Raw genomic sequence first — 13,046 nt, 5'->3', positions numbered from 1 at the left:
CATGCTTAGATGAACTCTAATAGCCTTCATAGGCCGAATCGGTGGAATTTGGCCATAATGTAGATTAGTAGGCCAAAATGTGAAGTCTTAGCTATGGAAGATAGCCACAAAAGGCAAAAATGATTATAACTATTTTAGATTCTAAAAAATAAAAGAAAGACGGTCAAAACAAATTACAACGGGTGAGTTGAAGGCCGATAAGGCATGACTATTAGTCTGGTAGTTACAGAATGACTATGTTTACATGTAGTGGGGAGATGGCTGACGACAATTACTAGAAATATTGGGAGTAGAGACTAGACGTGAAAAGCAACTTTCAGAGTGGATAATTATTATATTTGTGGACAATTATTATGTATTAATATAAATAAGTGAAATGGTACTCTATATAAGATCCTTCGATAACCAATCTATCCAGTTCATTTATTCTACTTTTTTTTTTATCTTTTATCTTAGAAGTAGGCGTAGCATAGTTCTTTTACCATGGTTCCACACTACACCCTTTACCGTAGTTCTGTATTACACCCTTTATCGTAGCTTAGCGCTACAACTTTTCCACCGCAGCCCCATGCTACATTCCTATCCAGATCCATCTCCATCAAATGATAGTGAGACGGTAGCCAAAATCCGTGAAAGTCAAGGCACTTGAACTCACGCTACTCTCTATCCTCCCTTTCGATCATCATCCTTCCTATTAGTCAAACATCGGTGGTGTGCCCATGCACACATCTTCTAGCACTGCTAGAACTCGTTACCTCTTGCTAGCTAGCCGAGTTTTCTAGAATCCTAAATTTTTTAGCACATCTAGAATGGGGTAGAAAAGAGAGGAACAACAAACTTCTTTAGCATGTCTAGTGGGATGTTGTGTAGTCATCGTTACATTATCTCCGGTGGGACACTGTGTAGTCATCATCACATTGTCTTTAATAAGATATTGCATAGTCATCATCACACTAGTTTTGATGGGATAATTGCATAGCTACCATCATGTCACTATCAAAAGAAGCCAAGGAAGCAACTACAGAGAAAGTGGTTGTTATATTAATACCACTTTTAGAGTGATATGTGCCATCTTCGGCTCTCATAGTGGGACATTTTGAAAGACTTGTTTCCATAGTTGAAAACCGTAGTGCATTCTAGTGAGTTCTATGATAAAGTCAACCATGCCCATCTTTGTGTTGGACAAATTGGCTCATCAATGAAAGTGTGAAAGTACTATAGTGCATAAGGAACCAAAGTTAGAGTCTCTAGCTCATCATGTGGCAATAAATAAAGATTACATCATGGAAACCTCAGAACCTACTGATCGAGGTACCATGGAAGTTATGCCAATAAAGATACAACAAATTGAACCATCAAGGATTGTTTCGATCAGTACCTGGTCGAAACTAGAGATCATCAGTCAAAGAGCGAGTCAAAGGATCGCTGGTGAATTTTGCAAACACTTCCCAACATTAGTGCCTAACTGAGAAGATTGTGTAAAGGGTAGAGACTAGGTTGAATTGGTATAATTTGGCCCTATTGTAGATTAGCAGGTCAAAAGGTCAAGTCTTGGTAATGGAAGATAGTCGGTAGAAGGCAGAGGCAATTATAACGGTTTTAGATTCTCAAGAGCAAAGGATTCCCTTATAGATTGAATAAGGAGAGACAGTCAATACAAGCTATGTCAGGATGAGTTGAAGGCCAATAATGTATGACTATCAGTCTATTAGTTGCATAATGACCATGCTTATGTGTAGTAGAGAGATGGTTGATGGCAGTTACCAAAACCCTTGAAAGTGAAGACTAGATGTGACAAGCAAATGTCAAAGTGGATATTATATTTTTGGGCAATTATTATGTACTAGTATAAATAAGTAGATGCTACTCTATAAAGGACCCTTTAACAATCAATCAATCTAGTTCATTTTTCTTATCTTTATCTTTTATACTAAGAGTATGCGTAATTTAGTTCTTTTGCTATAGCTATGCACTACACCCTTTACCATAGCTCCACATTGCACCCCTTACCATAGCTCTGCATTACATATTTACATAGACTTGGCTACAACCTTTTTCCATCGTAATCCCACATTCCCATCTAATTAATATCCTATGAATAGTGGTATGATGATGACGAACATCCTTCAAGGTCTAGGCACTTGGACTCATGCTACTCTTTATCCTCCCTTCAGGATCATCATATTTCTCCCTCTACCAGCCAACCGAGTTTCCTCTAACCCAAAGTTCTCTAGCACACCTAGAATGGGGCAAAAAAGGAGAGCTAACACATACGAGATAATACATCGCTGTAATACCTAAACATTTCAATCTACAATTAGCATAAATATGTGAATTGCATTGCAAAATACCTATGATACTTTTCATAGGTGAGATCTTTCCTGAGTTGCAAGGGTTCATGTTATTACTTTTTCATTGTAGCATAAATAAACATAATCATCAATTATGTATTTTTAAAGAACTTTAGAAAATATATAAGAATATTGAAATATGTGAATTGTCGATATTTCAAAATATTTTAAATAAAAATTTTAGAATATTATAAAGAACAAAATAAAGTTAATCATTTTTTATCAAAACGAAGAGGATTGAACTTTACATGAAAATAACTAATTATTGAAATATAAATTACCATGATATATTTGAAATAAGCATATCTTTATGATATTAATAAGTTCGAATAAGTATTATAAACTATAATTATATATTATAAGTCAATATTATCAAAGTGGCTAAGTAGCACACAACATTACAAGAGGTCTTGGGTTTGATTCCTTCTATAGGTATTAAAAAGAATTTTCTCTTCTATTAAATTGTAAGCATATATCCTGACCCATATATGAATTCAATAGTGACGAAATTTTCTTACATTTTGTGACAATATTATCACAAAAATATAACCTTTTTGATGATGAGTTTGGTTACATTACCATAGATTAATCTTTAGTGCTGAAGAATATATTTTATTCATGAAATTCTTTTACCTTTTGTGATGAATAATATTGTCACAAATTATAATCTCTTTGATGATGAATTCGTTTATATCACCATAGATAAATTTTTGGTGATATAAAAAATATTATATCATGATGAAATTGTCAATTTTTTGTGACAAAAACTATCATAACCAAATATATTATTTGATGATGAATATGTTTTTATCATAATTAATACATATTTGTTGGCGAAATACTTCTATCGTCACCATATACCTTTAGTGACCCACTTTTCCTAATGAGCATCATGAACATTTTTTTCATCAACAAAAACTTTTTATGACAAAATTGATTTTTTGGTGACGACTTTTTTGTCAATATTATTTTTTGGTGTATCAAGCAACTATCTCACATTCCTGCTAATATTTGGCAAATGGTTCCATTTATTAGCCAAATTCACTATATCGAACATAATATTCACCACCACAATTAGATCTCGCAACCTTTATTATCTTCCCATGCTATTTTTCAATCTCGATTTTAAATATTTTAAACTTGTCAAGTGCTTCAAAGTTTTCTTAAAAAGATAGACATACCGATAGTGAGAAAAGTCATCAATGACAATAATGAAATACCTATTAACACAGATTTAGGAGTCCGCTAATATCTGTATGAATAAGTTCTAAAAGTTTATTACTATGTGTGGATTCTTTTTTTTAGTTTTGATAAATTTGCCCCTAAGACAATCAACACAGGTGTAAAAATCACTAAAGTCAAGCGAAAGTGGAATTTCATCATTAATTCACCTTTTAATCCTCTCTTTAGAATATGACCCATTCACTCATGCCATGACATAGAGGATTTATCCTTGGCCAATTGCTTTTTAGAGAAAATACCGTCTACATGCATAGAAGAGAATTCATTTCTAGAGACAATGTTAAGACGATGTAAACCAACACATAAAAGTCCTCCACCAACAACTTAGAGCCAAAAAATAGTTCAAAATTTCCATTACCCAAAGCAATCTAAAACCACTAGAATCAAGTTTAGAAAGAGAAATTAAATTTTGCCTTATGGATGGTACATAAATAGTATTCTCTAAAATAAGAGTAAATCGAGACTTTAATTCTAGTCTAATATCTCCTACAAGCTCAACTTAAACTCCGACTCCATTTCCGATGAATACATTGACTTCATCCTCACTTGTCCTCCGCTTGTTTATGAATTTCTACAAAGAATTAGTAACATGAATAAATGCTCCACTATATAACCACCAAGAATGTAATGGAATATCTACTAATCCAGATTCAAAACAAAGAAGGGCTAGTGAGTTACCTTAATGCATGTTCTTCTTCTCTAACCAATTCTTATTCTTCAAACATTCAGATTTCTTATGACCTTTTTTTACAGAAGAAACACTTGAAAATTTTCTTAATAGCAGTTTGTGGGCCTCCAAGGTTCTGGTTTTCACTCTCAGAATTGTGAGCCTGACCATCCCTTTTAGAACCATTACCCTTTTTCTTATTATGTGCGGGGCCCTTAGGGCGTGACTGATACACCACATCAGCACTCTCATATTTTTTTCTAAGATATTTTTTGTCCTTTTGAACATAAACAGAAATGAGTTCATTCATGTTCCACTTATCCCTCTATGCATTATATAAAGTTTTAAGGTGACTAAATTGCACAGGGAGAGAACTAAAAGTTGATGAATAAGAAAAGCATCAGGGATATAGATCTCAAGATGACTGAGCTTGGATGCAATACTATTTAGTTTCATGATGTTAGTCCTAACACCATTAGTACCCTCATACCTCATATTGATAAATTTATTTATTAGCTCTCTAGCCTCAGCCTAATCAGATTCTACATGCCTCTTACTTATGGCATCAAAGAATTGCTTAGCGTTACCATTATTAGGTATAGTATATCAAATGGAATCAAATAGGGACCTTTTCATGATTATCAAGCTAAAATGATTCGTTTTCTCTCACTTCTTATAGGCAGACTTTTGTTCTAAAGTGATATGAAATGGAGGATCATCATGCAATGCAATATCCAAGTCCATCAAAATTAGCGCTAGCTCAATATCATGTTTTCATGTTTTATAGTTTGTTTCGATCAAAGTTTCAATAGGAGAAGTAATGTTATTCACAACAAAGGTGCCAACTGCTAAACAATCTTTATGTAGTTAATTAATGGACAAATATAGGCAACAAATATACATGAAAATATTTATAAGCATTATGCTAATGAGAGCCATTGGTACAATGCCACAAACTTTCTTTGGAAAGAAAGTGACTCACATAAGGTATTCTTTCTAGCGTACAGTGGGATTAACTAGTAAGGTATCATCTGCCTTCGAAGATCTATTTACTTTGGTAGAATCAATCCCCTAGAGCATGCACATGCACTCACTAGCCAAAAAAAAAAAAAATCTACAGTAGAATTATAATATGAAATAAACTTTCTTTGGGGAGATGATTGTGTGCAATAATTCCACAACAATTCTCAATCCCTTTCAATCACTTTGGTGGTCACCATCTATTGAAATCTACAACCTTCAAAAAAATAGGGCTATGCGCATAAATCCATTCATTAACCTTGATGCACCACCAGCATGCAATTCAACAAAAATTAACATAACTCTAAGCACATTGTTATTAAATCTAAATATAAGAGTACACAAAATTTACAATAGCGTATTTAAGGACCTTTATGGAATAAAATTATATTATAGGGGCCATAACATAAACATTGAAGGACCACTACATAATAATACTTTAGCGCAGGGACAAATAATTATTAAGGTACCTTTATGTAATAAAATTTTATCATAGGCATTAACATGCCATTTTTGAAGAACTTTTATGAAATAAAATATTTGTTAAAGGACTAAATTGAAAATTTCTTGTTCCTTTTATTTTATTCATATTTTTTGGGCTAATTGGGTTTGGATTTCAAGTCGAAACCCAAAACTCGAAACCGAAGTCCTCATCTTCTTCCCTCTGCGTTGGGGAGGAGGATGGGGCCAAAACCGGCGTTCCTCCCTACCAAAACTCGGCAAACGACCGTCAGAAAACTCCAATTGGTGGACCGCTGCCCTCTCCCACTCCACCCATCATCGGTTTGCCGGCGATTGAGAGGGGAACCGCTAGTTAATTGAGATCTAATAGTTCCTTTTTTATAATTAAACAATGGGTAGTCATCAGAAAACCACAATTCTGCTTGCGACCGGTCGTTCAAGCTCGATGTTTGCGCCGTTGGCTGTTGGCTTCGAGTCTAGCAACTGGTTGCCCTTTTTTGTATTTTCCTTGAAACCAGATGGAAAGAAGAAAGGAATTCGTAGTGGCTCAACGAGCTCACCGTCGGCCTATCCTAGACAGCGGCCAACGACAATGGGGAACTTGAGTACTGCCGTCCCTCTTTTTCTTCCCCCTTTTCTTTCTTTTTTTTTTTTGATTTCTTCCTTTCACCCTTTTTTTCTAGTTTTTACCTTAATTATTGAATCCGTAATTTCGATTCTAATCTCCTATAAAATTCAGGCTTTGATATCATATGTGTGATTTTTTATAAATAATAAGAAGACAATATTAAAAAAATATAAATAAATCAAAAACAATCAAAGCACCCTCTGAGATCGTTGAGCAATCGTTGATGATCGCTGCAGTGAGATTTTTTAAAAGAAGAAAGCATAACAATCAGGGTACATTACAAGAAAATGGGGTTTTATCGACCCTTTTTTGCCGACGCTTTTTACATTTGCCGACGCTTTAAAACGTCGGCGAAAACCCAGAACTGGGCATGCTTTGGGCTTTCCTGACGCTTTGGCGAATGTCATTTTTGCCGACGCTTTCTCTTAGCGTCGGCAAAAACTTTTGCCACTCCGGTATCGCTGACGCTTTTGCGACGCTTCTGTTTGCGTCGCGGGAACTTTAACCGACGTTTATAAGCGTCGGTAAAGATTATAAAAAGTGTCGGAAAAGATGAATTTTCTTGTAGTGGTAGTTCTTTCTCTTCTTCTCCTCCTTGATATCTATCTTCTCAATAGAGTAGGTGCCCGTAGACAAATGTTAAAATCTTAATTTTCTAGAATTTTCCTACATATATATATATATATATATATATATATATATATAAGTAGAGTGGAAACATAGCCTAATTATTAATGCTAATGGAACCATTTATTACAAAGCTTATTAATCGAATCAGACATATACTAATACTCATTACACCATATGACTAAGATAATAATGCCCAAAATAATCATATGATTACAAATTAATTATAGGCTTCTTACATATTCATTCAAACAACAACTTAGCCTATATTATTTATAATAAATTAAAACAAAATTAGTCCATAACCAATGGAAGCTCATTTTATGAGAAATTCTAATTTTTAGATTATAAAAGTGATGCAATGGAAAGACTACTATGAATCAAGAAGCGGTAAGGCTATGCATGTCCTATTAAGGCTAAGCGCACACTGTTTTATGTAGAGGTTTGAGAAAGGGTTCTGTACTCAATTCCTCTTATCTTTGGGGTGGTGGAGAAGGATTTGTGCGTACCGTGGATTACCTTCTGACTCCGATTAGCTCTGTTGAAGTGAGAACGACGGGTTCGAACGTTAGTTATGAAAGTCGATACCGTGAGATACCGTCTTTCTGCTGAAGATTCCATGCATCGCAAGAGCAAATTATGATCCTGGTGCATGGGGAATCTATGCTGCCATTGGTCAAGCTTTCACTATCTGTCTCTCCATTGCTTGCAGTTTTTTTTGGATGTCCTATCAGAGAATGCTCTTCTAACACGCAATGATGAAGCTGAAGGGCATTTCTCATTGGCTTGTTGGCTAAAAGTTTGTCCTTCATAAATTTGTACTTATTATACTTGTGGCTGCTAAGAAAATAACTTTTTTCTTACTGAAGGATGCCTGGAGTCTAGAAACCATCCGGCTTGCTTGGGGATCAAGGAGTATACGATCCATCTACATCATATGTTGGATTTATTGGTATTGGCTTTCATGCAAAAGAGAATAGACATTGATATTTATGATACTGAGACTGGTCAGATTCTCTATGGTTTGCTCACGAGGATTCTATGATCCATTTGCATCGTATCTGAAGTGTTCCTTTAGTTTGTTAGATTTTGTATGAAACATTTTACATCATGTTTATAGGAAGCAATGCTAGATTGAAGTGGTTAACACAAACTAAACCCAACCCAAATGCCATGGCCGGCATGGTCAGACTGACCAGATGCGTTTGTAAGCTTTAGCTGAAATTGTTCTAGCCCAAGTTAGGAATTTAAAAGCGTTGGGACTCTCTTTTCTACGTCAAAGAGAAATACTCTTCCTAAGAGAGATTGAGGCATGTACCAAAAGGAGAAAAATAAAAAAGAAGATTGATGCATGTATAAGGATCAGGAAGAATCCTTAACCAGAAGAGGTACTCTAATTGCCACAATAAATCTAATGGTAAAAGCAAACCGGAACTAAATGATAACTAAAATATATTTTCAAAAAACAGTATTTCTGCATATATATATATATATATATATATATATATATATATATATATATATATATATATATATATATATAGAAGAGGTACTCTAATTGCCACAATAAATCTAATGGTAAAAGCAAACCGGAACTAAATGATAACTAAAATATATTTTCAAAAAACAGTATTTCTGCATATATATATATATATATATATATATATATATATATATATATATATATATATATCGTAACTATACTTGATATCTACATACATATATCCTTGAAAATCAATCTATAAATGTATGTATGTACGTACGTGTGTACCTATGTACGTATGCATATATGTATGTAGGTATATATGTTTGCATGCACAGACAAATGAATGTAGGTATGCATGTATGCATGTATTTATATATTTACACTCTACATCTATCCATACATTCATACATACATACGCTTATATATCAATTTTGAAGGATAAATATATATAACAAGCTAGCCATCGTTATGAGATATATATGCGGAAAATTTCTTTTTTAAAATTCTTTTTTTTAGTTATCATTTAGTGCCACATTGTTTTTATCATTAGATTTATTGTGCCAATTAGAGTACATCTTCTAGCTAAGAATTCTTCCTCCTTACGCATTAATCTTTATTTTTTCTTTTGGTACATGCATCAATCTCTCTCAAAGAGAGTATTTCTCTTTGATGTAGAAAATAGAATCCCCACGCTTTTAAATTCCTAACTTAGGCTAGAACAGTTTCAGCAGAAGCTTACTAACGCTTCTGATCAGTCTGATCATGCTGGCCTTGGATTTGGGTCGGCTTTAGTTAATTTGTGTCAACCACTTCAATCTAGATTGCTCAATATAATAATGATGTGAAATATTTCATACAAAATTAGCAAACTAATTGAACACTTCGGATACGATGCAAACGGATAAAAGAATCCTTATGAGCAAACCACAAGGAATCTGGCCTGTCTCAGTAGCATAAATGTCAATGTCTATTCTCTCTTGCATGAAAGCCAATATGAATAAATCCAATATCTGATGTAGATGAATCATAGAATCCTAAACCTCCAAGTAAGCCGGATGGCTTCTGGGTTCGAGGCATCCTTCAGTATGAAAAAGGTTCTCTTTTTTAGCAGCCACGAGTATAATAAGTACCCATGTACGAAGGGCAAAACCAACAAGCAATCATAAACGCCCCCTTATAATAGCGTGTTAGAAGAGCATTCTCTGATGGGACATCCAAAAAACTGCCATTTATGGAGAGACCCAGACAATGAAAGCTTGACCAATTAATGGCTCACAGTAGCTCTTGAGATGCATGAAATCTTCAGCAGAAAGACGGTATATCACGGTATCGATCGAGTTTTATAACAACTACGGTTCGAACCCGTCGTTCTCACTCCAAAAGAGCTAATGGAATCAGAACGCAATCCACGGCACGCACAAGTCCTTCTCCACCACCCCAATGATAGAGGAATTGAGTACCGAACCCACTCTCAAACCTCTATATAGAGTGCGCGCGCTTAGCCTTAAAGGACATGCATAGCCTGACCACTTCCTGATTCATATAGTAGTGTTTCCATTGCATCACTTTTTCAATCTTAAACTAGCACCATGACTGTCCCATTACCGAAAAGTCTTTGCATGGGCTTTTCCGTTCTTCTGCTATGTGCTTGTGCTTCTCATGCCACAGCCCGGACGCTTAGTGAAATGACCATGGCTGAGAGGCACGAGCAGTGGATGGCTCAGCAGGGGCGCGCGTACAGAGACTCGGCGGAGAAGGAGCGCCGCTATCAGATTTTTAAGTCTAACGTTGAGCTCATTGAATCGTTCAACGCAGGGAACAGTAAGTACAAGCTCGGCGTAAACCAATTTGCTGACCTTACCAACGAGGAGTTCAGGGCCATGATGAATGGTTTTAAGCCTTCCACTCTTAAGACGTTGAAGGCGACGAATGTTTTCAGCTATGAAAACGTTACAGCCGTGCCTACTAGCATGGATTGGAGGGCTAAGGGTGCAGTCACTCCCATCAAAGATCAAGGCCAATGTGGTGAGCTATTAATCTCAATTAATAATATCACTATTAAACTTCTTCTTTGCATGCAAGATGACATTAACTTTCAAAAGGAGACACCTGTTACATATCCGTCTTCATCTACTTAAGATAAATTAATGAACTCTTAAGAAAGAAACTGGCATAAAAAGCTTTGCTAAAACAATAATTTAATAATAGTACCGTTTAACTTTACTCTCATCCTGCAGCTTAGCATAGCCTATCCCATCAATATGCGATCAGCTCTATGGCTCATGATATGAACTATCAAAGGTAATTGTGTCTCTCACTCAAACTAGCGTCAACCAAATCAAAACAGCAAAACAGAAAAGCAGCTTGAGTCGAGAAGGACTACCTAGTCAAAAATTTTTGACAGGAAAACAGTCTTCCTTTTCTTTTTGTGGTAAATCAACAGCGTTCCTTTATTACCTGATCTACTATTACTTGACGTGCAGGAACACCTTAATTAATGAGTTCGTAGAGTTCTGGGTGATCTTTGATCTCCCTTTCATGAAAAAGAAAAGAATTCGTAGAGTTTAAGAAGCCAAGAGTCTGATAATCAAGCAATATCCTGAAAAAATAGAATTAAGCAAGGAAAATACTAAGAGGCCCAGCCGCAGGAGAAACATTAATGGGACTGTAAGATCTTTCGAGCGAAGACTTCCTAGTCTTTCGCACGTGCATCCACTTGGTCCCATACCAGTGATACTTTGAGAGCCGTGCTCGTGCATGATCATGCATCTTAAAGTGTGATTGGGCAGTCGTGTGCGCATGGTGATGGTCTTTGATTCACCACGCTGGGCCCCATAGAATTATAGTAATAAAATCTGCTCGGAGAGGGAGTGATGGTCGCGATGGAGTAATGCAGGGGGGACGGACACTGACGTGAGAGGAGCTCACACCATCAACTCCCATCCACTAACTTCACCCGTCTAGAACATTCTACGCGCCCCACTCATGCTCCCAGAAAATGGAGAAAGAAAATTAAAACTAAACATGTTTTTCAAAGTATTTGTTGTTATCGCTGTCATTACAAAATTTATTATTTTATTTCTTATGTTAATATAACTTAATACTTACATATAAATTATCAATAAAATTTATAGTTGTTACGTAGTTGCTGATATGTTGACAAAAAAAACAGGATGCTGTTGGGCTTTCTCTGCAGTTGCTGCAATGGAAGGTATTACGAAGCTTAAGACTGGTAATTTGATCTCTCTATCGGAGCAAGAGCTTGTAGACTGTGATGTCGCTGGTGAGGACCAGGGCTGCGAAGGTGGCCTTATGGATGATGCATTCAAATTCATCATCAGAACAGGTGGCCTCACGACGGAAACCAACTACCCCTACAAAGGCATCGACGGCACTTGCAACAACAAGAAGTCCCCCTCCCATGCCGCCTCCATCAAGGGTTACGAGGACGTGCCTGCCAATAGCGAAGCAGCCCTTCTCAAGGCTGTGACCAACCAGCCTGTCTCGGTTGCCATAGAAGCTAGCGGTTCTTCGTTCCAATTCTACTCGAGCGGCATCTTCACCGGCTCCTGTGGGACCGATCTAGACCACGGCGTGACCGCGGTCGGATATGGCACAGCAAAAGATGGGACTAAGTACTGGCTGGTGAAGAACTCATGGGGCTCGTCATGGGGTGAGAAGGGATACGTAAGGATGGAGAGGGATGTGGCTGCTAAGGAGGGGCTCTGTGGGATTGCCATGCAGGCTTCCTACCCTACTGTCTGAATCACAAATTTGTATATATTCTCATGATGTCAGTGTCCCTGCATATATGCTTGTTGTATGCTTGTTGTGGCCAAACTTGCTGACGCTCACTATAAATTTGCAGCAAGAGGGGTGCTCTGCCTAATTGTCCATTTCATCATGTGTGTATGATTAATAGTGGTTGATTTTCTTGTAAATTGGTCTTTTGTCTTTGGGAGCAAGTTTATTGGGATCTGTCCATTTCTTTCCTTCTTTCTTTCCTTTTTGTTTCTACTAATCTTATGGATCTTCATTTCTGAATTTGACCTATCCATCAAATTAAATCAATCGTGTCTATAGGATGGAGGAGGGTGCCACTAATGTATCTCATAGATTACCTGTAAGGTACTAAATCAAAACAGTTCCCCAACGTGCATCAGTGCATCGCTTCATCATTATTCTTTTTCAAAACAGGAACTCTTTCGGCTCTGTTCCACGCCACTTGACAAGGTAGCTATTTGCTCCAGTTTCTCCTCAGATGGTCTCAGTAGCACCGCTGTTTGCTAGAAAGCTTAAATATTATATTATCAGCCAAGGTCCGAAGAACCGATATTATGTACCATACCAATTTTCCGATGGCACGAGTCAATACGGGTCATATCGAGCCTGTACTGATAAGGGCACAATATCGTGAGAGAGAAGACAAGAGACAGAGAAGGGGGAGAAAGGTTGGCAGAGAGCAGCGGACGCTAGCGGAGGGCCATGGAAGACCATCAGAGACCGCAGGGGGCGAGGCCGCGACCAATTTCCCTGTTTCGTTTGAAACAAAGGAACGGGCTG

At 36.7% G+C, this 13,046-nt stretch overlaps 1 protein-coding gene across 1 annotated transcript; it reads left to right on the top strand.

The window, feature by feature from the left end:
* Positions 1-9,998: 9,998 nt before the first annotated feature.
* LOC103722754 (senescence-specific cysteine protease SAG39-like) lies at positions 9,999-12,475 on the top strand. The gene is made up of 2 exons (XM_039114407.2): positions 9,999-10,508; positions 11,656-12,475. Exons 1-2 carry the CDS (start codon positions 10,073-10,075, stop codon positions 12,246-12,248), a joined length of 1,029 nt encoding a protein of 342 aa, XP_038970335.2. The 5' UTR covers positions 9,999-10,072; the 3' UTR covers positions 12,249-12,475.
* The last annotated feature ends 571 nt before the right edge of the window (positions 12,476-13,046 follow it).

This window comes from Phoenix dactylifera, chromosome 1, assembly GCF_051530095.1.
Source record: "Phoenix dactylifera cultivar Ajwa chromosome 1, Ajwa_hap1_PhDact_Kaust_v1.1, whole genome shotgun sequence".
Classification (NCBI taxonomy): domain Eukaryota; kingdom Viridiplantae; phylum Streptophyta; class Magnoliopsida; order Arecales; family Arecaceae; genus Phoenix; species Phoenix dactylifera.
This window is presented reverse-complemented; position numbering and strand designations above follow the sequence as displayed.